Raw genomic sequence first — 27,005 nt, 5'->3', positions numbered from 1 at the left:
TAACTTTGCAACAACATGTCAACTAAGGGCGCTTTCACACTTGGTTCACACAATTGCTCCCCCCTCCCCCTGCCCCCGATGGACTGTGTTCACATTATATTATTTCTATCCGAACCGCGGTAAGCTTGCGTCATCAGGATGCAGCTTGCGTAATGGTGCTGCTTGGTAACCGTGAATGAAAAGGCGCCCAAACTTGCTCGGTTGACATTTGTTCTTATTTTTTTTAACCTTTGGTTTTGTTTTCAACATAGACATACAGAAACACACTTGCATCTGTCTGCCGCAAAAATTCTGAAAACGTTTCAAAGACAGCGGGCTGTCCGCCGAAGACACATTATACGTCATGAATAGCGGTTCACTTCCGCGGTTTGGTTCGATTGCGTTCATATCAGCAGCGAACCGTACCCGAGTTCACATGAACCGTACCCCAGACCAACTTTTTAATCGGACTCGAGTACGGTTTGCGGGTGCACACCCGAGTCCGGAAGACAGCGTTCACATCATCCAAACGAACCGAACTCTGACGTCATTCGAACCCGGGTGCGCACCAAAAGTGCTAGTGTGAAAGCGCCCTAAGTCTCACTCATTTGTAACTACATGTCAACTAACTCTCATTAGAGTATTAGTTGATTATTTGGTTTAGGGTTCAGGTTAGTAGAACAAGTTGACATGTACTTGCAAAATTACTTACAGTTGAATGTGTGTTGGGGGAGCATCAAAATAAAGTGTTAGCAGATGTTAAGCTGATAGTCTAATACTCTAATGACTGCTTGTTGGAATGTAGTTGCAAAGTTACTTTAGAATGTCTAAAGTGGACTATCGAAATAAAGTGTTACCGAGAACATTATTCAGTGTTGCCAATTTGGATAGATGATTTCCAGCCTAGAAGCTCACCAAAACCCTCCCACTCCAAGAAAAACCTGCCCAAAACTTTAACTGCCAAAATAATGTGATAGAAATATTAGGTTTAAGAGTTCACTCCTGTTAGACATCAAGTTTCATAGAATTGCAATTTTAGTTGATAAAGTGGTATTTTAACCCAGGATCATTTGTATGAGTAAGAATTGTACCTAAGCTAATGAATTCCTTCCCAGATAGCAAATGACATCTGGTCCAGTTGTGGTCCACATCACCCACATTCTTCTGGCCCACATACCGCATGGAATTACAGCAATGACTCCTATATGCCATATTTGGCCCAGATGAGGCCCGGATATGCTATCTGGGTTGTGGTGCACAACAGTAATTAGGAAGTTCTTGTTTTTTGGGTGAGCGAGTGCTGGTGATGACGGTGCGAATGCCCACTGATGTGTACCTTTAGCTCAGGGCAAGTGTGGATGACCTCTCTCCTGCTTTAAACTTCTAGATGGCATGACACAAGCGTTCTCTGTCAATGCTATCGGCCCCGTACGGCCGAGGCCACTATCTGTGTGTGAAGCTGAGCAGATGATTTATGCCCCGTCTACTGCAATGCATCCGCTCACCGATTTTCCCATTAGAGCTGTTTCCAGTACCACATGAAAAACGCATCTACTCTCAAGATTTTTAGTGCTTAATGCTTAAGATTCCCTCGTTTTCACAACATTAAGAATGGCCCAATCCTATAATTGCCTAATCGATGGCCGTCACTTCCTTTGTCTTTGAAACGCCATCGCCATCTCTCCTCCATGTCAAAGGTTTGGCCTCGAGCTCGGTACTCAATCACTGACTGTCTTTCAGATGTCATTCTCTACTCTACAGAGCACACGTTCATTCTGCTGCATTGCAGCTCTGGTGTCAGCTGCTGATCAATGAGGTGCCAGATAAATGCTGGTAACACAGTTGGCACCCTGGTCTCTCCAATGATATTCATTGTCTGTGTTTTATTACTTGATAGTATTGTTACAGAATGGGATTTTTACATTCTGTATAGCACATCATTTACTTCATTCGTATCATTTTGTGCAGATGCAAGTTGTGATATTAAGCTTATCTTGTGTATATATCACAAATTTAGGCTGTATTTTGTTTGGTAAAGTTAATTAACCTGAAATAAAGGTCATTCGCTTTTCAGCTGTGAAAATGATTGACTATGATTAGATTATTTGCCGCAATCATATTTAGACTTATTCACAAAACTTATTAGTGCATTGGTAATGTCATGTGGTGATGATCTTTTTTTCCCTCCCCATATTTGGCCCACTTAATCATTGTTGTTGTGACCCAGAAACACATTTTGAGTATGCACTGAATGAAAAATATAATTATTGTTTCTCCAAACAGTTGTCAAGATAGTGAATGATTTAAATTTGTGGCTGTGTAAAAAAAAAATGTTTTTGGGAAAATTACCCCAAAAGATTCCAAACAATTTTCAGACATTTTTTTTTAAAAATGAAATAATTAGATTTATTCAAACATACATTCAATTATTGAATATGTTAAGTAGAAATAAATGCATTCATAATATAGCCAATTCATCTGGTGACGTTGTTCAAAAAACTGTATTACTGATGGTGAAACTGATATGAGAGATGATACATTTTGGTAAGTTGTAAACTTTTTCAACATGTATTTTGATGTTCATTTATGTTTTTTCGTGCTGTAACATTGTACTATAAATGGTATAGTAAAGAGGAAGAGGTGATCAGTTCATGCTTGTTCTGTGCTGCTATTTAAACAGGCAGTTACAGCATCACACTACATTAAGAAAATGTACTTCTTTATAGACTGGTTTTATAAAAAAAAGAAATAACAACAATAAATTCAAAATTAGGGTTTTGTGATGCTCATCCACAAATGACTCAGACTTCTGACTCAAAATGGAGGGAGTGCATCACATTTTCGTCTGCAGAATTTTTGAATTAAATTCAGTTAGCCTAATTATTGACATAATACACATTCTCATAAAAAAGAAACATTAGTATATTAACGTTTTTGTGAGTAATTTCGTTGACAAGATTAAATATCATTGGTACATTACCATCTACTCTGGGACTCTCACACACTCCTATCAAAACACAATCGCTTGACCTTGATGCACTTTGCTCCCTTGTTGAAATAATTCTTGGTATTGCCAGTGCTGATTGGGAGGGTGTTCAAAAAGTGCACTCAAGAATCAAGCTAAAAAGCTTGATTCTTTTTAGAACTGCCTGTTTTGCTTATTTGAGCAATGCATCAAAGATACACCACTTCATTAGCATGCAGCTATAAGACCGGTCTCCCTTTTTTTAGAAAACTATACATCAAGTGTGCATGCCATTTGTTTGCCGCACATCCATTTTGCACAGTGCCTTGAAAATCATCCATTTCATTCCTAGCTATTCTCTTGGTAGCACTCCAAGTGAAGAAGTTTGGTGGCCTTTGGCAGGCATGTGTGAAATGTGAAAATGAGACATCTTGATGGCAATCAGTCTGAAGTGTTTGGTATATAATAAGCTGGACAGCAGGGTGACGAGATGGATGTAGAATGCATGGGCAATGGTGGAAAGGCGATGAGAATCAATGATGCACCAGGGCTGGAGTCTCATTACAGGCTGCAGTGTGGCAGAGCTAGGAGACGTCACGAATCATACAGGATTGTGTTGGCTGATCAAGGAGGCCGTGTGCTGGGTTGGCCGCAGCAGGGGGTCTGCCGACTCAGGCATCTGAAGTTATGACACCCACTGGGGACACACAGACAGGTGTCTAACTGTCGCAGGAAGTTTCTGCGACAGCAGTGGAGGATGGGAATGGTTTTGCACTTGAGGAACCAGAGATTGTGTGTGGATAATGAAAGCATTACGATGCCCAGGGCAAAATCTGTTTGTCTTACAGACAGTTCTAGGCCTTTTGAAGAGGTTTGAATGACATAATGTAATGAGCATAATTTAGATATTTCAAGGTGAAGGAATGCATCATGCCTAATGGAGGAGGCCTATGCATCTTTATCTGGAGTCGTGCATGAGATCCACTTAATATTCCTACATATCCATAAACCATTTAAATGCACTGAATACGACACAGTAACTGGATGAAAGATGAAATGACTAAATTCTGAATATGTCAAATGATGGTCAATTAAATGTCACAGCATTCCTAATGGAACCCGGTGGTTCTACATCTAAGAACCATCTTTTTTTTAAAGTAAATGACAGGGTGTGTTTTTCACTTATTTGGCCCAATACATCTCTGGATTCTTTGAACAAATAGGCTGATTTCTATATTTCAAATGCTTAAATGCTTATGAAAATGGGTCTCACGCTGTCTTTTTCCATTTATCTCCTTCTTTTTTTAGGTCCCTTTCGCCATCTTGTGTGTCTCTGTGCCTCCCTCTCTCTTTATGGACGTACAATCATAATTTGTTCTGAAGTAGTTCAGACCATTAACTCATTTGAAATTCATCCTTTTTCCCTTTCACACTAACAAATTACCATGAATACAAAATTATATACTCAAATGCAACAGGCAAAATAGCCTGGCTACAACAATCAGTCTTCTGCTGTTGTGAAAAGGCATTTAGATGAATGCAGCAGCAAAGTGGATGAAGCCGTTGGAATGTTTAAAATATCAGTGATGTTGTGTTTGAGTTGAGTTTGGAGAAGACATGTAGACTGTTTTTGAAAAAAAGGTTAAATTAATAATTTGATACAATGCACTTATTGTGTACATAGATGTTTTACATTTACTTTTACATACTTATGTTTTTAAAATATCTGCATTTAATTACATATATAATTAATTAATTTAAATAAATAAAAACTGTTGAACCTTCACTTACACATTTACCCAACCTTAAATCTACCCATATCACCAAACCTGTCCTCTTACCCGTATCCCACATCAACAGCAGCACAAGTGTTTTACAATACAACATCAACACAAGTACTTTGTACATATTTAAAACAAAAAAGTAAGAACATAGTAGTTAGGACCATAAACCATAAAGTGTGACAAATAAACACAGTATATGTATATTGTTTAATGCCAGTATTAAGCAATTTTTGAATAAACAACATGAAAGTTTATCATTACGACACATTTTGGTGTTTTTTTAACCCAAGTGTCAAGTAAAAATGGAGACACATAGTGTCTCAATCAGGTTTTAATGCATTGGACTAGAGTGGTGGGACAAATATATTTACATAGTATAGCCACTTTATATTTGCACAGGGCTCCTGAGACGTACATACACATACAATGCACCTGGTTGGAGGGTTTATAATGGACAGGATTTTTCTGAATGTGCTGGATTGTGGAAAATACTTAAAGCTATATACAGTATAGTGTGTGTATATGTGTGTGTGATTTTTGAAGGAACAAGTGACACTGAAAATTGAACTAATGGCTGCTAAACATTCAGCTTTGCCATAACAGGATTCATTTGCATTTTAAAATATTTTAAAATAGAATCACGATATTACTGTTTTTACTGTAGAGTTTTTTTTTTTTTATGAAATAAATGCAGTCTTGGTGAGCATAAGAGTTATTTAATATATATATGGCAAATATCCAGAGGGTTTAACTATATACAGCCAGCCAATCCCATTGCTGCTTTAGATGACATTAGTACAGTAGCATGTAAAGGTCAGTTGCTTAAATTATCCCTGACAGTATTGCTGAACTGCCTTTATACTTAGGCATTTAATGTTTATTGTCACAAAGTTATTATGATGTAATCTTTAATAAATTAGTTACATGTAAATTTTATACCATTCATTTGTAAGTTGCTTTCTGCTAAATGAATAAATGTAAATCTAAACACCACGGGTATTACTTACACACTGCCAGGCAATGACACATGACACCTTCAGTTCACTCATGAGCAATATGGCATTTGCGCCATTAAATGTTACAGCATATATGCCACAGTCAAACTTTATGTTGCGTAAGCTAGCCTATCCTGAAGCAAGCGCAGACAGAAACTGCTCTGTATATACAGTATGTCACTCTGAGACCTTCCCTATTGGGAGACCAGTGTCTCCAAAGGCCTAAAGGTCTTACCTGCAGACAAGGCTTGCTGATGATTAGCATAAGTACCACAGCCTCGTCTCTCTGCATGCATCGGCCCTGGCTTCATTACCACACACCTTTGTAGTAGGAACCTCCACCAACTCATGCATGCAGGCGTCCCATGGGGAGCAGCAGCTTAAATGATCTGCATGCATGGTAATTAGGTTATTTTCTCCACTGTCAAACATGAGAGTGGCTGACAGGGAGCATAAAAGCAAAAAACCAAACAAACAGGCACACACACACACACACACACACACACATAGGCTGTCAAACCTCAAAGGTACAAATTAGTTGCATTTCACAGGTAAATACTTTTGAGAACCTCACCGAGTGCGCGAGAGAATTGAGTTGTGTCTGAAAAGTCGTTTTGCATAAGAGGAAGTTAGGGTTGCAAATTGAACTAGCTCCAAGACAAAAAAACAAAACAAAAAAAACATCTTACTGAATATTTTCATATACTTTTGGCCTAAATTGAATAAATTAGTCAAAGTACTGTCATATGGTATGTTTCTCTTCTCTGACATTGATGTACAGCATTGAGTTATATTGGCCATACTGATTCTTCCGGTCGAAAGTCTCAGTTTGCAAACTTACTGTATTCAGATGTATTTTATAGAATTTTTTGTAAATATTGTGTAAAATGAAAATTATTTTTATAATTCACTGCCATACACAGTGGGGTCCAAATATCTAAGAAAATATAGAAAATGTAGGGTTTTTCTTTTCATTTTAACCAGACAATAAACTATGCAAATCCACTTCCACCTAACAGACAAAAAAAGGTAATTGTAAGATAAAATAACAAATGAGCAATTAAAATCCTAATGTGAGATATTAAATCACATTTATGAGAAATAAAAAGTCAATTACCTTTGGGGAGAAATGGGCTTCCATAGGATTTAAAAAAAGAAAAGAAAATGATGTAAAATAAAACAGAACTATTTAGGATTCTACAGTATTTCTAGATCACTAATCAAATGATCAAAATTTGGTTTTACATAAACTCGTTCATGTACTGCAGCTCGAATGCTGCTGTCATTAAATGATGTTTTATCAGCAAAGTTCGGGAGGAGCACGTTCAGATAATCAACTCAATTAGAGTGATAGGAGTTGGGCCTATATATTGTGGTAGATTTTTCTCTATTTCGCACCTGACCTAAGTCTACCTGGGTCTCGTCTACAATCGACGTCCCCGAACGTCTACAGTCGACGTTAGTTTCCTATAATATTTATACTCCAGCGTCTACACATCGACGTCGGCTGAGTCTAACCCTATACCCTAGCGCGTCTACACATCGACGTCGGCCTAGTCTAACCCTATACCCTAGCGCGTCTACAAGTCGACGTCGGCTGAGTGGTCTAATCCTATACTCTAACTTGTTCCCCTAACTAACTTGCTGCGCAGCAATAATAAACAGATAGACTTCAGCAAATGTCCTTTAAATCACGGCCGGGAGAGTTTCCGAGCAGTTCTCAGAGAATCTCCCCCAAGAAGAAGCACGGCCAGAGGATCTCAGACAAATTTCTGAGAGAATCCCACGAGCAAATGGAATACATCAGGTTTTATAAAGACAGACACAACAAATAAGATCAAGTGACTAACTCATGACTTAACTCATGTCACCTTCTATCAATATGATTGGTTCAATTGGTAAAGCAAGCCCCCACCTTTTTACCTTCTGTTACTGGCATAAGCAAAAATATCAAATATCAAAAAACATTGTAAAAGGGTTAAGTGTTCAGTTGATTACTCAATATATCATGACATAATACAGACAGTATATTTTTGATTTTGTTATGATCAGCACTTGAGAATTAGACAAATAGACAAAGAACAGAACGTTAATCCATCTAATTATATTTAAAATGCAAAGGGGTTCATTTGAAATAAATAAGTTATTAAATAATAAAAAGTTTTTAAACGAAGTAAAACAATTAAAAATAATTACATTAAAAATACAATTAAACTTCTGATTCATTTTTTAGTATTTTTTTTTTATAATAATAAAAATGCAAATTACAATAATTTCAGGTATTTGGACCCAACTGTGTATATACTCCACACTGTAGATTTTCTCAGTCATTAACCATATCAGTGACCACTAATTGAGAGGCATTCTGTGCAGTTGGATACGACCAAGCTCGTGTCCGGGATTTTTTTATCTCTCTTCCATTTATGCGGTTCCTGGAACAGCAGCATCCAGCTTTCCAAAGGGTCATTCAGACTCTGAGGGTCTCCGTCCTCAAAAGCCGGATTAGCTCTGACCTAATGAGTTGTGCAGGCCAGAGAGCTCCCGTCTGCTCCTCTAATCCACAGCCAGGGGAGCGCCACTGCAACTGGCCCAGTAAAGCAGCACCCGACGGCAGCGTTAGGCTCTCATACACAGCTTGAATACCTGTATACCCCATTATTTGCCCAGCCTAATGTCTTTGTTTATTTCTGTAAGGCTATTATGGAAAATGCCACTGAAAATGTGTGACATTTACTAAATTAGTTTTCTTCCGCAGTGTTTCTGTTCGAGCACAAAAGGCTAAAGACAAAGTTTTAAAATAATCCCTCGGAGGAATGTAGCATTAGAGCCGTAATGCTTCTGATATCAGCATTTGCATCTCATAGGATATGAATACCAAAGAACTCGTACTCGAGTCGTGTTTGTTATATGCTCTGAGCTCTTTTGGCAAATTTCAAAATGCAAGCCAGCATTTGATGACACCAAGAGTAGAGAGAGCGTTTAGTCCTCCGCAGAGTTGACCTTTTGTAACCCTCGACGCGCAACAATGCCTTGCTGGGGCACCAAATACATTAATATTCTTTGTATGGAAACAGAGCCAACCTGCAGTGAAGCCATCGCATTGTTTTAAAAGACCAGTGGTAGTCTGTTTCGAATGCCACGGCAGGACACGGGCTGAGGCCAGGTCACCCCCTGCCAGATACAGTCTGGAGCACAGTACCCATCAGCTCTCTGCTCCACCACACACAAACATCCTTACAAAATATCCATCTCCCCTACTCCCTCATCCCACGCATTTCAGTGCAGCATTTACTTGGGCCACGGAGCGGAGACGTGACTGGGTTGTGAATGACGGAGCCGCCCGATGTCCTGAAACTGCCTCAGAAACAAATGAGTGACTTGTTCTGCACTATATTGATCATGAGTGTCTGCTCGTCTCTCATTGTAATAAAGAGAAGGGTCAAATGGTTTATTTGTTAATTTGAAGTGACAAGATGAACTGTCTTCTGCTGATTTATGAGAGGATAATCATTTTAAAAATCACCCGGCGAGCTCATCGTTTTTGATCATTTTTCCTCATCCAGTACTTTCAGCCCCATCGCGGATCCTATTATGCTTGAAGCCTGCAAATTGCGTATCTAATTGAGTCCTACTCGGTTTTCTCGGCAGACTTTATGCAGACAGTCAAGGACCTAGGCTGCAATCGAAAACCATGCAAAACTGTGCAAATATACAAATAACTAATTTCACTCATCCAGCTTTAGTTAAAAATCCACTCACGTAACAGAGCTTGGTCTCAGTTAAGGGACCATCTGTCTTTTTTTTTTTTTTACCTTGTCTGAGTCGATTGGTAATTGCATGCTGTTTACTGATTTCTGTCCCTGCACTGCTGGTGACCCCAGCCCCCACCCCCAGCACTGCCTGGACGGTCCTGCGCTGCAACAATGATGATGATGATGATGGCCCACCCCCCGTGATTAAACCACATGAACATCTGCGCATGCTCACGATGTCAACAGCTGTGCCCTGCTCTCCTCTCATACCCTGCTCTCCTCCTCCACCCTTAAAAGGCTGATCACGCCCAACTAGTGTTGCGATTGTTAACTAAAACAAAAACTTTTACAAATACTTTTCGGTAATTGAATTAAAGCTGAAACTAAATAAAATATATATAAAAAAATGTTTTTAATTAAAAATATTTAAAAAACTAACTAAAAGAACTAAGTTTAAAGTCACCATGGAATCAAAATGGACAATTATATGGTACATTGCAGTGTTTATTGTAAATAATTTTATTATAAAATTATTGATTGTGCCTCCCTCTTGCAAACGACATTTCTTCTCTCATGATGTGTTCATCAGTGTGGGTGCGAACACTTTTTTTTTTTTTTGAGAAGCCGTTTCACAAATGGGAAGAAAAGACTATTGTTTCATGCCAATTATAAGTTGAAGTACTAACATTACTCAAACCAAACCCAAATAAAGCTATATAGATAGGGGAGAGCGGGGCACAAAGTAACACTTTTTGACTTTCTCAGTTTGTGTAAATCTACTTATGGTTCAGAGTATTTATTTTTTCCCACATTAATTTCCTACATGTCTAGTACAATTATGTGGTTTTGTTTTATTAATACAGTATATACTTTTTTCTTGATATACCCCAAAAGAATGGAAGTGAAATGTGACAACATGCCCCATAGGTGGGGTACATTGTAACATGTGAGGGGCACATTGTAACAATTGTAAAACAGCTTAAAATGTTATCTGATGTAATAAAAAAAATATATACAAGACAAACTAAAATATTTTTTTAATAAAATACAATTATAAACTTTTTCATATAAAATAATGCAATTTTTTTATAATTAAATATAAACAAATTTTTGAGTTTTAACTACGAATACAGGAAAACACAGCTATACAACATAGTTCAAAACAAATAAATAACTAGTCATTTCTGAACATTGAGTCTCAGTCTTTATTCACCTTTTTCTCATGTTTTCTCAATAGAATTAATACAAGTATATAATATAATAGCATATTTCTAATAGGGGCACATTGTAAAGCAGTGTGACAACATGCCCCCGCCTGCACAACTGGGATTTAAACCCGGCTACTGTCTTCTGCTAGTTAGCGAAGCATTAAAGAACTACGTATCTCAACTGTTAAATAACATATTGGAGATTAAAATAATATCAGATTTGTCTAATTTTAAATAAAAACAAAAAATAGAGATGAAAAATTAACTTAAAGGTATAGCGGAGGATGTTTTACTTCCTGGTGGGTAACCTATACTATTGGTCCTCCTAATTGTCAATCATTCTGGTGAATCAATCAAACTTTTCAAAAAGTGGAGAGGGCGGGTCTTATCTAAAATTTGGAAAGATCCTCCGCTATACCTTTAAGTAAGAAATTTACTTTTGCTATGGTTTAATAAATGTCTATGGATATCTTCCAAAAAAAAAGAAAGTTTTTCTCTATATAGTGTTGATATGGCAACTAGTAAATACACCAAGTTTCATCATGCTAGCATGTGTGGAAGTATTTAAAACAAGTGTGTTACAACTAGCCCGTGTTACGTTGTGCCCCGCGCTCCCCTACATTTAAAAACTACTAAAAGTGACAAAAGCACAAAACAAAATGACTAAAACAACTAAAATGAGTATGAAAACTGAAAAAAGAGCTGATTTAAAATATGAATGAAAACTATGTTATGTAAATTATACCAAAAATAACACAACTCAGCTGCAGACGGACAACAAAAGTCCACACACTCCTTCGGATGTTCACAAAACTTTTGTTGTTTTACATTTTTCCTCCTGCGCACCACAGAATACATACAGTATATATATATATATATATATATATATATATAAAAGGCAAGAGTAGAAAAATCCCAGGATATAAGGATTGACGCACAAATCCTCTGCGAGATTTAAAAAGATAAAACTTTGTCGGGGGTTAAGCCGGGACTTCCTCGCTCTCGTGCGGATGCTGGATTCTCACTGTAGAGGATTAGGGGCAGAATGCGCGACAATACACCGGGAGACCTGCTGAAATGATAGAGGGACTTGTAGCAAGGCTGCTGTAGCTCAGAGTTAATGGTGGGAAGAGAGGATGAGGAGGAATAAGGCGCATACAGCTGTCACTGCGGCCTCTTTCGTCTCCAGGGCTGCATGGACGTTTCATGTGCTGCTGGCATCTTGATCTCTTTATGGATGTCATATTGCTCCACACTGTGTGCATGTGCTTGTAAGAGGGAGATGGAGAAATGTGTGAGGGTGATGAATGTCAGAGAGTTTGTTGTAGGAGTTAACATTGCTGGTTTTAGCAGAAAAGTTTGCGTGTGTGTGAGTGACAAACCGACATAAGAACATTGTTTCACACTGCTGTGCTGAATATGTGCATGAAAATGAAGGGAAGGATAGGCACGATCTAAATGTAGCTTATAACAACACAATAGTAGAAAAGGGGACAATACGCATTAAAACTCAACAAGCCTACAAAAGGAAGAAATCTGACTAACACAAAGGCAGGAGGGTGTGTGTGTGTGTGTGTGTGTGCTGTAAGACATGATCAAGGGACAAATTCTGCATCCTAAATCTCAAACTTTTTTCACTATTCTCTAATAATGAATGCCACAGGGTGCATTTAGGGATTGAAAATAGCAGAACATTTCCATACTATATATAGGTCTTGAATTCAGTTAATAACTTTTGGTTCAAAACTTTTATATATAGAAATACTACAATTTTAATTATAATTCAACATAATATTCATCCATTCAAAAGTTTGGAGCCAGTAAGTTTTTAAAAAAGAAAAGAAATTAATGCTTTTCTCAAGGATTTTTTTTAAAAGTAAGCATGCATTAAACAGATCAAAATTGACAGTAAAGACATTTCAGTTACAAAATATTTCTATTTCAAATAAATGCTGTTCTTCTGAACTTTCTATTCATGAAAGAATCCTAAAAAAATGCATCACTGTTTCCACAAAAACACAAATGTTTGTTGAGCACTAAATCGTCATATTAGAATGATTTCTGAAGGATCATGTGACACTGAAAACTGGAGTAATGATGCTGAAAATTCAGCTTTGCCATCACAGGAATAGATTTCCATATTTTGTTTTTATTAATACAGAAAACCGATATTTTACAATATTTCACAATAATATTGTACAATATTACTGTTTTTAATATAATAATAACAACAATACTGTGTTTTGATCAAATAAATGCAGTCTAAATTAAGCATAAAAGCTTCTTTATAAAATATTTTAAAAAACCTTACTGACCCATACTTTAGAATGTTATATAAAATAAACAGGCAAAGTTTATATTGTATAAAATAGTACATTCCCAGAAGAATTGTGTCCCCCCAAATACTTTTATGATTCATGTCTTGTCAACTATGCAAATTAGATTAATGATTAATAAGATTAATGTCTTTTAAATTGTCATAAATCGCATTATATAAGCCAAAAGCTATAAATTGTCATTAAACAATTGTTGTTTGTTTTTTCCGTAAGCTGGCAAGCTAACTGGTAGCTTAGCTACCACAGCTACCAAATCAAAGGCAATAATTGGGAATGCTTTCTCCTGGTGTTGTAGACCTGTAGTATGATGTGGGAATGCACACTATAAATCAGAGTGTCTAAATAAGCCAACACCCCATAGAGAAAAAGGGAGCGATTTTGACTCATCTAAGAATGTGGGAGACACACACACACACACACACACACACACACACACACACACACACACACACACACACACACACACACACACACACACACACACACACACACACACACACACACACACAGCCATTACAGGAAGAAATGAGCAAAGTATGTGTTAGAGAGCCTACTGAACATTTTTATGTGAGCACAAGCCATTTTACATATGATTTCTCTTAAAGCGCCTTTAGAAGTGTTTTTTTTTTCTTCTGAATAACAGCAATTATCTCATGCACAGCTTGACAGGAGTGACAACAAAACCTTGGCTAATGTGAATGTGAAGACTTGAGATGTTTTTCAACATCTCTCTTTCTCTGGGATCAAAAAAAACTTGAACTCAGGCTTTTTTTCAAGAACTAATGCACAAGCAGGGGCGACAAACTAGACTTTTGAGTGCTGCTTGCCCACGTAAAAGTATAACCATCAAAATGGTTAAGTGCTTTGGGTGGCTGCCAGGGTGTTGCTATGTAGTTGCTAAGGTGTTCTGTGTGGTTTCTAGGTGTCTAATTTGATTATGCCAGTAGTTTTACATCATTTTACATTACTGCAGTTGCAGCATGTATCCGTGTCATTTCAATGTACATAATTGAGCAATATTACATACTATAGCACTATTTTTGATGTAATATAAAATGATTTTGGAGAACTGTAGGGATGGTTTGCTGCGAGGTTTGATTTTCCCTCAAGAGAACCTTGGTGGTTTTGGGAGCATTAATGCCGAATTAAGATTCTCCTGATACCTCAGTTTTAGACTTGCTTGGCTTTACAACAAAAAAGGAAAGAAAAAAAAGAAAAAATACTTAGATTTATAGAGTGAGACTGAAGGGTTGTGGAGAAAAAAATCTTTTGACTGAGGTGAGGTATCTTGAAGACTGATTAATTCAGAGCTGCCAGAGCATATCTGAGTCATGGTCTCGCTCTCATTATCTGTATTCATAAAACAGTGTTACGCAGCATATTTTAAGGCGAGACATGCTGTGCAGAATTATACAGTTTTGATTGAGTGCATATGAAAAAAAAAATCCTTCATCTGTAGACTTTGAATCATGAGTCACGCTCATGTGAAAACAATGAGACTGTAATTCTCAAGGCCTCGATTAGTAATTCATATCTACATGGGAAACTATTTGGGGCATGTTGTCACAGGCGGACAACATGTGTTCTTTTTTCCTGGGCAATTACAGTGGAAATGTTTTTGGTATAGCGGAGACTTCAAGGTATCTGTCTATACATAAATTGGCTTTGAAAACTAAACCCACTGTGAGAACAATTCAGTGAAAAGTGAAACTCCCCTATATTTATACACACTTTGATGAACATATATCCAAGCTTTATTCCTGGCTACAGTCGCTTGCTTGTTATCTACACTTGTACAAAGCCACGGGAAAAGACAGCAGGGAAGTGACCCTTGCTATTTACCTCAGTATCTGCTCCCATCTGACAAGCGGCGGCACTTTGAGGAGCACTGACATGGAAACAAATAAATGTTTTTATTTGAGAGCGCCTATCATGAGCGTTGGGTCTAACAGCGGGACAGGTTGGCTTTGGCAGAGTAATGGACCTGCCAGCCTTTCCCCATGTGTTCCTGATGGCAACCTCTCCACCCTTACCTACAAACTCCATTTCCCGAAAAGCCGCTTTCATTTAGACAGCAGCGTTGACACAAGAGTCAGACAGAAAGAAATAAGAGCGTGTTTTGAGTCAAGAGCTAATGGCTTCAGTTTTTACAGCTCCTCAAAGTGAGGTCCTTTGTGTTGCCACTAGAAGGTGATGTGATTTATTGGCCATCCCTGAGGTACGGTTATGGAGCAGAGTAAGTGACACAGATAATCGGATTTGTTAGTGTGGTCCATTAAATACCGAGCCACCTTCTTCTGCCACAGGCCCATGCGTATACATGTAGGTGCGCTAACAATTTATGTTCCTTTAAAATAATTGCTCTGCAGACAGTGTGTACTGGAGACTTGTTTCATGGTCTGATAATTCGATTGCAGTTGCACAGTGCGTTCAAACAATCCTCTCACACTCAATATAAATATGTATGGTCTCAAGGCATTGAATAGAGAAATCGTTGATTTAATAGTCAACGAGTGTCCATATACCACCCTGGCAGGGGGCTTTCCTCGTATTCCCTAACTGATCTGCTGCTGCGCATATAAACTTTTCATTAATTTTGTCTGCATTTGCCAGTTATCAATTATCAGCATGGGAGTATGATATTGGTTTTAACAGTTATATAAACATGATATTTAGACATATTTCGGTTTACTTTGTGTATTTTTGCTCCACCAACACTGTTTCAAACTTCAAACCACATGTCTCAGAGCAACACAGTAGCAGTGTTTTGTTCCTGAACAAATCAGTGTTGCTGAATGAATCGGTTGAGTAAATAATTCAAATGGCTCAGTCAAACAGACAGACTTTCTTTTTTGTTCCTGTCAGGGGTTATTGAATGAATCAATTGACTCAATGATTTACTCATGAAGACATATTTGGTTCTTCATTCTTAAAGACTTATTTCCTTTCTAAATTAATCAGTGGTTTGAACAGTTGATTCAAACAGTCACCTGTCGCCACCTACTGGTTTAAAGATGTAACCTGGGATGGTGTTCGGCTAATCAAATACGAGGACAAGAACTAACTAAAACAAAAATGAAAACAAATGAACACTGATTTTAAAGAAAGATAGCACAAGCACATTTGTTCAAGCAAAACATTTCATAAGAAGTCATTGGTTGGTTGGTATTAAACTGTAAAACAGTATATTTACAGTTCAAAATGAAGAGGAGGTATTTGGACTTCTCTTAATGCACTTATGCAATAAAATGAACTGCGACTTAGATACTTCCCTGGGCCACTGTATGTTGGTGTCTTAGCAGACAATGCAACTTAATGACTGAAATTGTACTACTGTACAGCTCTGATGATCACAAAATCCTTTTTCAGCATTCGCTCATTTTCAATTGTCTTTGCCTAAACATCCATATGAATGATTTGCACTGTACAACCTAACCAAAACAACAACAACAAAAAAACCTATGATAAAAAAAACAATGTTCTATCATCTTGGTAATATATTGCTGACAGAGATGGCTTGTAGTATTGGCTCAGCTAGTGGAATGGAGCAACATTTGGTGTGTACTCTCTCGTCTCCTGTATGCTTTGCTCTATCAACTCCTTTACTATGGTCTGTCACGCTGTTACAAGTCGAAAAGTGAAAAGCTCCTCTTTGAACAGCAGATAAAAGCAGGCCAGAGACAGTTTGTTGTTGTTATACACATTAGACACGGCAAAACATCCAGAATATATGGAGCATGCGCTGCTGTGCAAAAGCCGATGTTGAAGTCATGGACTCTAATCTGTGTGAAAATGGCCAGTAGTACGACAACGTCCACAGTCCCAACATGACTGATAGATCATAAATCAGCACTGACAGACATTTACGAGACAGTCTCGAAAGATTTATTGTAGCTAAAGTTATAGACATGAGTAAACCGGTTAGTGGAAAATGAAGTAGGCCTATATATTGGGTGTTTTACATTACTGTGTTTATTTTTATAAAGCTTGTATATTTGTTTGCACGTCGGAAGGTTTGACCGTCTTCATCTGTTGCGAGTGCTGGTATTATCGGACAACTCTGTTGACATTTACAGCAACGCCAACCTTGTTAACTAGCAGAAGGCAAGACTACAGCAAGATGTTGTTTGCGAAAACTCGTCTAACAGGAGGTTGAGAGGTCTTGTTCGTTTCTTACACTTTGTTTCATAAAATCTGAAGAGCTCAAGAAAGGAAAGAAAGAAACATTTCATGCAGATAATAACCAGCTTATGACATTAGCCGTATTAATATACACTCCTGACAGACACCAGCTAATGTCATGATTTAATTTAGAGTGTTCTTGTGTAATTCCTCCGAGACGCAGAGAACAGAGACCCAAATACCAAAATATCAGCTAAGATAAAAGGAGAAAACAGACCCAATTCCAGAAGCATCCCTCTGGGGGTTAAGTGTGCAGCCTCTCAATTTGGATCTCAAAAAGGCTTGTCCCGCCGGGAACGATATTAAGCGCGTGCACGTACGCATATATGATTTCCACTAATGAGCTTGTATTGTTTCAGTCGCCACCTTGGATAAAGCTGTGCGCTGAATGTCATGCCTTTGAAAAAAGGAAAATAATCCATGGCTCTTTGCTGTGTTGACATTGTCGTCCATTAATTTGCTTACGTTCTAGTTATAATAATGAAAGATAAATGAACAGGACTTGTCGGGGAATATCAATACGCTCTGAAATACATGTGTCAAAAATGTACTCAAGTGGCAGGTCAAACGTTCGTGGAGATGGATGGGGTGGAGCCACGCTTCTTTGTCCCGTGTTATGAAGAAGGTGTTAATTGTCATATCACTGTCAGTTAAATGAGTACAATCATTTAGCTTGAAGGGTTGCATGGTAATGTCACATTAACATGGAGTAAAGCCTCGCCGCACTGATCATTAATTAGTCTGGCCTGTCTCAGAGGGGAGGGAGCAGCACCATCCAGCATTGGGATCCTGCCTGTATAGTCTAGCACTAATGAGCCTTTAATGTGCAGGACAGAAGAAATTGAGTACATCTCACATCCAGAGCTATTGTATCTGCACTAACCTTTGAATTGATACATGGTACTCAGACGCTGCATCAACACTCCTCGTTCAAGCCTGTGGTTTACTGCGGTGCAATGGGGTAAAAATTATAGTCTGCTCTGAGAACATTTATTATATGCAGCAAGGTTGAGTCGAAACATTGTATTTGCACACTTACAGTATAGTTCAGCAGTTTTAAACACGTAACCTTTATTTGGAGACTTGGGTCATGCGCCTGTCAAGGAGAATGACCATCAAAACCTGCATGACCCCTTGAGGCAGCTGGGGTGAGAAATTAGTGCCATCAACTGGTAGAAAGTGGAAAAGCAGGATGTGATGTTTTATTTAATATGCAAATAGAAAATAGTGGTGTAATGCAAAAATTTAAATATGGTTTTCATGGTCATAGGCAGTGCTTTACAGCTCATAAAACAGACTACAATTTAAAAATATTCTCAGACGCTTTGCATCTAAAAAGTAACTCAAATGCTACATAACAAACAGAGACTGATTACATACAAGGGAGACATTTTTCAAGAGTACTGACTTGATAGGATCACTGACTGGCATCTTGAACACTGGAAGAACCTCCTTATGTATGATTATTCCTCTGTGGTCTTCAGTTTGCATTTCATAAAATAAAGGGCAAGCAGGGAACAGCAGAGATAATTAATAAATAAAATGTATAGTATTAATTAGACTTTATTCTAATTAACACAGTCTTAAATGAGACATTTGCATGATCCAGATGGACAGATTTTTTTTAGATCATCGGATGTCATGCCAACACACCTGGATGAGGAATTAGTCGGTACACACTATCGTAGAGAATGGTTTATGAAATCAGTTGTGTTAAGGGTAATTGAGTATTGATTACGTCCTTTATGATGGTTAGAAATGGTTCACAAATATAGATTGAGTGTTTGACTAATCAATTTATTCACATATTCTGTGGTTTTCTTACCAAAGTATGCATGTCTCTCCTCTGCATCGAGCACATTACGTCAGGATTGCACCCACAAACTCATCATATCCAGTTAACTGTATCCTAATTATTAGGCTAATCAGTGGATCATTCATTTAGGTAGGTTAGATATTTCTTTTTCTATGGGGAAAAACTAAGTAGAATGGAACTAAAAGAAAAAAAAAGAAAAAGAAAAAGAAATGCTATAGCACACGTATATAAGCAATTGGAGTGCATACCATCTATCATTCTAATACTGTAAACAACATATTATACAATATTGATAACACTACCTACAACAATACAATTTGCTCAACAGTTCTCAAAGAGAAATGGAGGGTCATTGATCTGCCTGTTTTCCCAGAAGTTTTCCTCTGTATATATGTTCATTCAAACTGTTGGTGGAAAAAGTTCCAAAATAGACATTTTTTCATCCATACTTTGAATTCACATGCTTTTACAAATGGGAGTCAGTCTTTTGAGAAATACAGTAGACGCACTAACACGGACAAGAATAGAGATGTATAAAAATATGTAAAACCCTACAAAATGTATTCTCACTCATCGTCAGAGCCAGTCAACGTTCAACTCATGGAAATGCTTTTCATTAAGTTTAAATGTCAGCTCTTTGTGTGTGTGTTTTTTTTTTTTCTTTTTTTTTGGGGGGGGATATTCACTCACAGAAAGGTACCACCACCAACCAGGCTTTAGTGTGATAAACCAAGAAAACAAAAACAAAAAAACAAACAAAAAACAAATATATATATATATATTTCAAAATAGAATGGGATATCCTCTTCTTCGAAAAAAAGAAAATATAGACATCTCAATTGAAACATTTCTCATAATCCAATTCACATTCTCAGTGGTTTCACAACCATCTCTGTTTTCCTTCTTTCCTGATGATGAACCCTCATGACAGTTGCCATGGAAACAAGACCAGATGAATGGCTTGCCTTTTCATGGTGAGATATGAGTTTGTCTGAGTGCAGTAGAGTCAGGCCAACCCCCCACCCGACCACCACCTTATCCAGAAGGCATATGGGTGAGCTACGCTTTTGTCTGAAAAATACATAAATAACTTCAAGCCAACTATGCGATATTCTTAGTAGCATTTTCGTTTAACCTTTCCATATAATTTCGGAGCTCTTTGGAGTCCCCGAGCTCGATGTCTGGGCAAACCCATTTGATGTCGTTCTGACCAATGAGAAGTGGACTTATGGATGGGCAGCCATTGCTGGGCTTGCTATGGCTGAAAGTGGTGAACTTGACTCGTTTCCGTTTGGTAGTGGGTGAGTTTATAGACTCGCTCTTGTGATCTCTTCCAGTGCACACTGAGTCAGAGGCCGACCTGTGGACCTGGCCTTGCACGCTCTTCTGAGAGGAAAGGCCATTGAGGAGCTGGCTACCTTCCTCCAGGCCCAGCCCAGAGTCCATGGTCCCGCCCAGCTCCTCTTGATCAAGACACAAACCCGCTTGGCTTTCTAAAAGCTCTGCGTCATGGCCCAACCAAACCCAGTCGTGGGCGTGAGTCATGGTCTCCTGGCCCTCCAATGGGAGCTGCTTGTTGCGATACTTCAGGGCATAGGAGACGCAATTGATTAGGAACACCAAGATGGCCAGGCAGAAGACACCCAGCAGGGCGTACATGCCTATTTCCAGATCTGTGAGCCCGCGGCGAGTCTGCAGCAAGTCTTCCTCCGTGTTATGTCCAGGTGGAAGATCTGCTTGAGCAGGGAATTCAGAGAAATCAACCGGAATATCACCAGCTGAGAGCCTGTCACCGCTTGCTTTTCCTGGAATGGAGGTTTTGATGGTGGTAGCGCCTCGGTTCATGATTCCAGCCTCCATGTCTGATATTGAACCTCCGTAGTATGGGGCATTGGGCCTGTATCTCCTGTCGCTCGCACTGTTTCCTGTTTCATCGGCACGGCCGAACTTCACATGGACGTTCGCGTTGCCTGCGGCCAGAAGTGTGCGGCGCTTGGTTTTTAGGCATGATTCGGGTCCATACATCTCCAGGCGGACCAACATGCCTTGCCCTTCACCCTTAGCCACCACCACAGGCCACCTCCAGGTGGTGCTTTTTCTCACCAATACCACCTTGTCGTCTAGCGAGGTGGCTGTTAGGATGAAATGTGCAGGGTTATAGAGGTCAAGAGGGGTCATTGAGCCATCGCTGAACTGAAGCCACGCGCTGACAAGGGACTCCTGGGAGAGAAACACAACATGAACAAATGCTCTCGGTAATGCCAATTTTCCTGTTTCAAGTATGCACGATTTTGAACTCTAATGCAGGATGGTTTAAATGCTTTAAAAGTTCCCAAAATCACATTTCAAACAGATGCACTGATCAGCGGGAGATTCAACCAATTTGCCCGTTTTATGTCTATCAATGTGGAAGAGTGAGGAAACCCCTGCCGACGCAGAGGATTAGTGAAATTAGCCTAATCAGAAATGGTTTTTAACGTGAGATGACTCAGAATAAGTGGGCAGCCTCGAACAGCATGATCCACTAACAAACCGCAGCTCCTCATCAACATGCGGCCCGTGTCAAACAACTTTGTCCATAATGACAGTATTTAAAGTGATTGCACCTGCTCATGGATAAAACAACCCTACATTTCTGAGAAATGGACATGGAAGTATGCAATATTGTGACCTAAAAACCTGAAAACTGCACGGAGTGGAAATTTCCAATGAGATTTCAAAGAGGAAGGAGTTACCCAGGATTTAGAAATAGAAACCAATTGATCAGCTAAATGAATGAATGAATTAATAATATATAAAGAAATAATCAATACATTTATTGTTCAATCTATTGATAATGATTAATCGCTAATAAAAACAATGATAATATCCAATAAATAATAATAATATTTTTTTGTATTATTATTACATTTGAATTAAATCGTTTAATTACACCACCTGATTAGCATTGTGCATGGTCTCCTGTGTGGTAGCTGTGGCAACGATGGCCCTGTTGCTTCCTGGGCTGAGCTGGAGGTTCAGGGAAAGGCCAGAGACCAGCTGCACACCCAGCTCTGTTATACTGACTTTATCATCCAGAACCCGGATTATCCTCTCAGCCAGAACCGAATCGGACAATGGAGACATCACCTGGTAAAAAAAAATAGACAGAAATGCTTCTGATAACATTGTAAAACAACTAAAAATTCTCTCCTAGTTTCTCATACAAACTTAGTGACATGACAAAATGAGTATGCTTTGTACAATTTCAAAAATCTCAGTGGCAGCTGTCCGCCCTCTGCCATATGGCAATATCTGATGCACAGGCAAGGAAATGACTTCGATATGAAACGTGATGAGAAGACTTCTAATCTAGATCAATTAATAGCAAAGCAGCCACCTCTATATTTCCGCATTCATTATGTTATAATGAAATGTCAGAAGCCATTTACTTCCGATCTGTAAGTGAGACTTCCACTGTCACTTGCATTTGCTTCTCACCATCATTTGCAAACCGTTTTTCAATCTAAAATGCAGCCATGCTTAGGTAGAGAAATTATTCTTATTCTGTTTTTATATTCCACTCTTATTCCGAGCGCATTCCTAATTTTCCATTTGAATTGAGAGATTTATTAATTAGACATAAAATAAGAATAATCAAGGGGAGCCTCGGGCCTTACCCAATATTGCATAAGACGCTGCCCTAGTGCTCTACTTTTTATAAAATAAAAGTTAGTGCTTGCTACGCTACTTCAACAAATCTTTTCTTCCAAATAGTCTACTTTGCTCTTTTTTTGAAACCACACGTATTTGCCCTCTTCTAATTACAATTAATTAGTCATTCAATTTAGTTTTAATGAACTGCACAGATAGGTGGGCCCCTTTTGAAATGTATTTGTGAGTTTGGTCTAATAGCAAGGTAGACAATTGGTAATTTGGCCATAGTTAAGTGCTGGGTTTTTGATTTCGGAGATGCTGATCTATTAAGCAGCACTAGTTTTCAGACTCCACGTATTCCATCTCACCATTACTGGGCTTTTTATCTGATTTTAATTTTCAGCAAATGGATCAAATCGAAGCGCTCTCCACCTATGGCTCTGCCGTATTTCTTTTGATGTCAGATAGCACTCTAATGGCACTTTCAGCTCGTCAAGCAGGTGTATTATGTGTGAAAGTACATGTGAAATCTATAAGAAAAAATGTGAGATTTTCACATAGCAACACTTAATTTGTCGGTCTTAATAAAGGAGATTATAGTTTGTGATAGGAGCTGTGAGATGTGCAGATAAGACAGCACACAAGCTGTGACAGTGTGAGAGAAGCTGTCTATTTCTCGTCTGACAGCGTACACGTGTCACATCACAACTTGGACTGATTCACCTCTCATCCGCATGGAGAGATTGACAAATGACAGCCTGGCTTTTCCAATGAAAACAAGAACGTCCTCAGATTTTATTCATGCAGTATAAACACAGAGGAATTGCAGCTTAGTCAGCTGTAACTGTTAGTTTTGTTCCTCCAACATGATCAGCTCTGGTCATGGTGTGTTGAGGAAATTACATAATACGCTATAACTGAATCATAATCATAATGAATCATGGATCAAATTTTAATAATGCTGAAAATCCAAAGATTATTGGATTATATACAACCACTTTCACAGACATCTTTTTTTTTGTACAGTGTAGGTTTCACTTTATGGTACATGATGGTACTCTTTTAGAGATAAGATCACACATATTTTCTTCCTGTCTCTCACCTGAACTTTGGTGGAGCCAGTGTTCAGACCGATCAGGACCTGTTCCTCTGACAGCTTGGCCACACGTTCATCCCCCACCCTTAATGAGTCCCTCACCAGCTCTGTCACGTCCACCTGCCAATCACTCCCCAAGAGGAAGTCTGACTGGCCCTGCCACTCCTCTGGCTCGGCCTCAAAGTGTGTGAGGACACGGACGGTGGTGCTCTGGTACTGTGGACCACAGCTCCGGTCCTTCTTGGCTCCTTCATCCCCATCATCCTCTCCAGACCTGTAGTAAAGGCAGCAACCGATATTAAGTGTTACATCCCATTCTCAATTCAATTAAATGCTATTTTAGTACAATCAACTCATTTAAAATTCATAAAAATAAGAAGTTAAAAATGTTCATATATAAAAAGAAACATAAAACATATTTAAATCAAGTGGAAAATAAAATAAATAACAATTGAAAAATTAAATGGTTAGAAACAATGATGCTATACACTAAAAATCTTCTGTGTGTGGTCCTGGTAAATTTCCCCATAAGTATGGTACCAGAACTCTGGATTTACAATATTATTTTCTTGCTTTTAAATGGTAATGATAAATCAATAAAACAGCCTGTAGGCTATACAATCACTTAAGCTAACATTTACCTCAAAACAAGCTATTCAATGTCCATAAACTTAAATAACTCTAGAGAAGAGCATTTTGGTAAATATCTGCACTGTATTACACATTCATTATATTTTTACTTGACCCTTTAGTGGTATTCATCATTTAATGTGTTTGAATGGCCTAAATCTGTCATGAAAACAAGTTTTTTCATTTTTATTGTCATTTAAATGTTTCTATTTCACCAAACAAACTGGAGTAGAAACAATTCTGTTATTAAAAAGTTGATATAAAACCTGCTTGATGTGCAATTTAAATGTTTGTTCAAATCAGTTTTAACGATCTGAGTGGTAATTATTAAATAAGTTTGATTAATTAATTCTTTATTTTTGGTTTTCAGCCAAGTGGATCCTGAATTTTAGGTTTCGGCCCAGAATTTTCATTTCGGTGCATGTCTATGGAAAGTCCCTAAAAAACATGGAAACCCAACGTGTATGTGTGTGTATGTGTGTGCATGTTTGTGTGTAGAGCAGTGATGCTCAACCTCTTGTAAAGGGGCGAGTTGCTTTAAAAGGCTGTAAACATGAACCCTATTCACATTACATTAATGCATTCCTCTCCTCACACAAAAAGTCCAGACCAGGTGAATGGTGTGGCAGCTCTGACTGTTCCATTATTTTTAATGAGTCAAAACCATCCAAAATAAAAACAACAGCAGTGGCAGGTTAACACAGTAGCTCTGACCGGTGGGGAGGCCACGCTCCTTTAGACATTTACGCAACGATGCCTGACCAATGGCAGAAACAGTATGACATTTACAGAACACAGGTGTATAAACAGGGCAGGCGGCACTCAGCTGAGGAATGTCAGGTCACAGGAGGTCTCAGGATTAATGAGCTCCAGTCTTACAACAAAACTGCATGTCTACCGCTCTCACAGAGGTAATCAAAATGGTACCAGAGACAGACATGACCTCGAACCAAGGGCACATATGATACAGCCAGGGTGCCAAATGTTCAACACGAATGTGAGTAAATATGGGCTTTTTGTTGAATACAACTCACCAGCTGGCCATTATCTTAAAGGGACAGCTCACCTATAAATGAAAACGATGGCTTTGTTCTTACATGTGGGGGTTTGGCATCACGACGGCTTTGTTTCCAGGTGGACCGTTAAAGAACGCAACACACACGTCTCCCGGAAATCCTGGAGAATTCAACCAATCAGATGACTTCAAAATTCCCGAAGTGTTTCCCATTTTATGTGCCTTATGGATCAGATGTTCAGCCAACGTGGCTGTGACGTCTGAGGATGCGACTTCACTCTTAAAAATAAAGTTTCCAAAAGGGTTTTTTCGCAGTGATGCAATAGAACCACCATTTTTGGTTCCCCAAAGAACCTTTAAGTGAACAGTTCTTAAAAGAAAATTTTTTTCCTAAATTGTAAAGAACATTTAGAAATTCTAAAGAACCTTATTCCACTTTAAAGAAAATTTTGTTGAATGGAAAGGTTCGATGAATGTTAAAGATTCTTCATGGAACCATTGATGCCAAGATGAAAATGATGCTGCGAGTCTTTCCTCATTCAAGTAGATAGGGGCTGGATTTGCATGTCTATTGCATGTCTATTTTTCTTGCATAGGAAAGAGCTGCCCAGGGGCGTTACGAAGATGGCCGCCCAGTGAACTTGCCTTAAAGAATTTTATGCAAGAAAAATGTCACAAGGACAAAAATATATATTTTTAATAAAAATAATGTAAAATACAGTTTCATGGCCAGGAAGAAATATTTATGAGTGCTAAACTTTCTCAGTTCACTCAAAAAGCTATTTTTGTTATAGAGAAAGCTCAGAATGATGAAATTCCTGCTGGACTGGTTCAAGAGGAGGTTTGGTCAGAGAATACATTTGTATCTTCGTAATGATAACATGGAAAAGCGATCAGTGTGCAATCCACGGATTCGATTCCTGACCACCACACATTACTGATGACATCCAAACAACTTATAGCCACACTTATTCCTCAGACTCATCACTGCCTCACAAGTTTTCTACTGCTCATTCCATCTGTCTTCCGTCATCCTCTTCTCACTTATCATGCATGAGTCAATCCGGCAGGATTGTTTCTGGCGGAAGAGTAATTAAAAATTATCTTGTGGATATCCGCAGCGTACGGCAACATTAACCTGCATATTGTCTGATGCTAGTGCGTCAGAGGCAGGTGTGCCTGAAGACGACCCAGCGGTAATTAAAAAGTCAGCGTCCGCATCCTCCCCGCACCTCATCATGCGTTCCGGAGGGAGCTCCGCTACATGTCTGGTGTTACCAAGAAACAACAGAGCATGAAAACAGCTGAGGGGAGGGTTGATAGAGACTGGGCAGGTGAGCTGGAACATAATTGGTGCTTTGCAATATTGAGAGATTGATTAAAGTAAATGTAAAAAATGGTTATATTTTCAAATTACCAGCAGAACCATATTGCATAAAATGTGTGGGATGTGCAGGATATTTTCTGCTCAGTTAAAGATTATAAAACTTGATAGAATGTAGTTTCCAGGCTCTTTTCATCTCAATTATAATTTATAGAAGTTCTATAATAATCTCTGAATTAAAAGAGGAATTTAAAAATACACTTCAGGATAGAAATGCAGAGCTGAAG

At 38.5% G+C, this 27,005-nt stretch overlaps 1 protein-coding gene across 1 annotated transcript; it reads right to left on the bottom strand.

Annotated features, from left to right (window-relative positions):
- Window positions 1-18,376: 18,376 nt before the first annotated feature.
- On the bottom strand, window positions 18,377-25,122 carry LOC309491893 (transmembrane protein 132D-like; the record flags this gene model as incomplete). The annotated part of the gene is made up of 4 exons (XM_082190916.1): window positions 18,377-21,237; window positions 21,955-22,146; window positions 23,756-24,023; window positions 25,094-25,122. The coding sequence occupies 4 exons, from the start codon at window positions 25,120-25,122 to the stop codon at window positions 20,119-20,121; spliced, it is 1,608 nt and encodes a 535-aa protein (XP_082047042.1). The 3' UTR covers window positions 18,377-20,118.
- Between the last annotated feature and the right edge of the window lie 1,883 nt (window positions 25,123-27,005).

The sequence above is a fragment of the Leuciscus leuciscus genome (assembly GCF_965113295.1).
Source record: "Leuciscus leuciscus genome assembly, contig: HAP1_SCAFFOLD_682, whole genome shotgun sequence".
NCBI classification, from domain to species: Eukaryota; Metazoa; Chordata; class Actinopteri; order Cypriniformes; family Leuciscidae; genus Leuciscus; species Leuciscus leuciscus.
The sequence above is the reverse complement of the archived record's forward strand: the minus strand, read 5'-3'. Positions and strand labels throughout refer to the sequence as shown.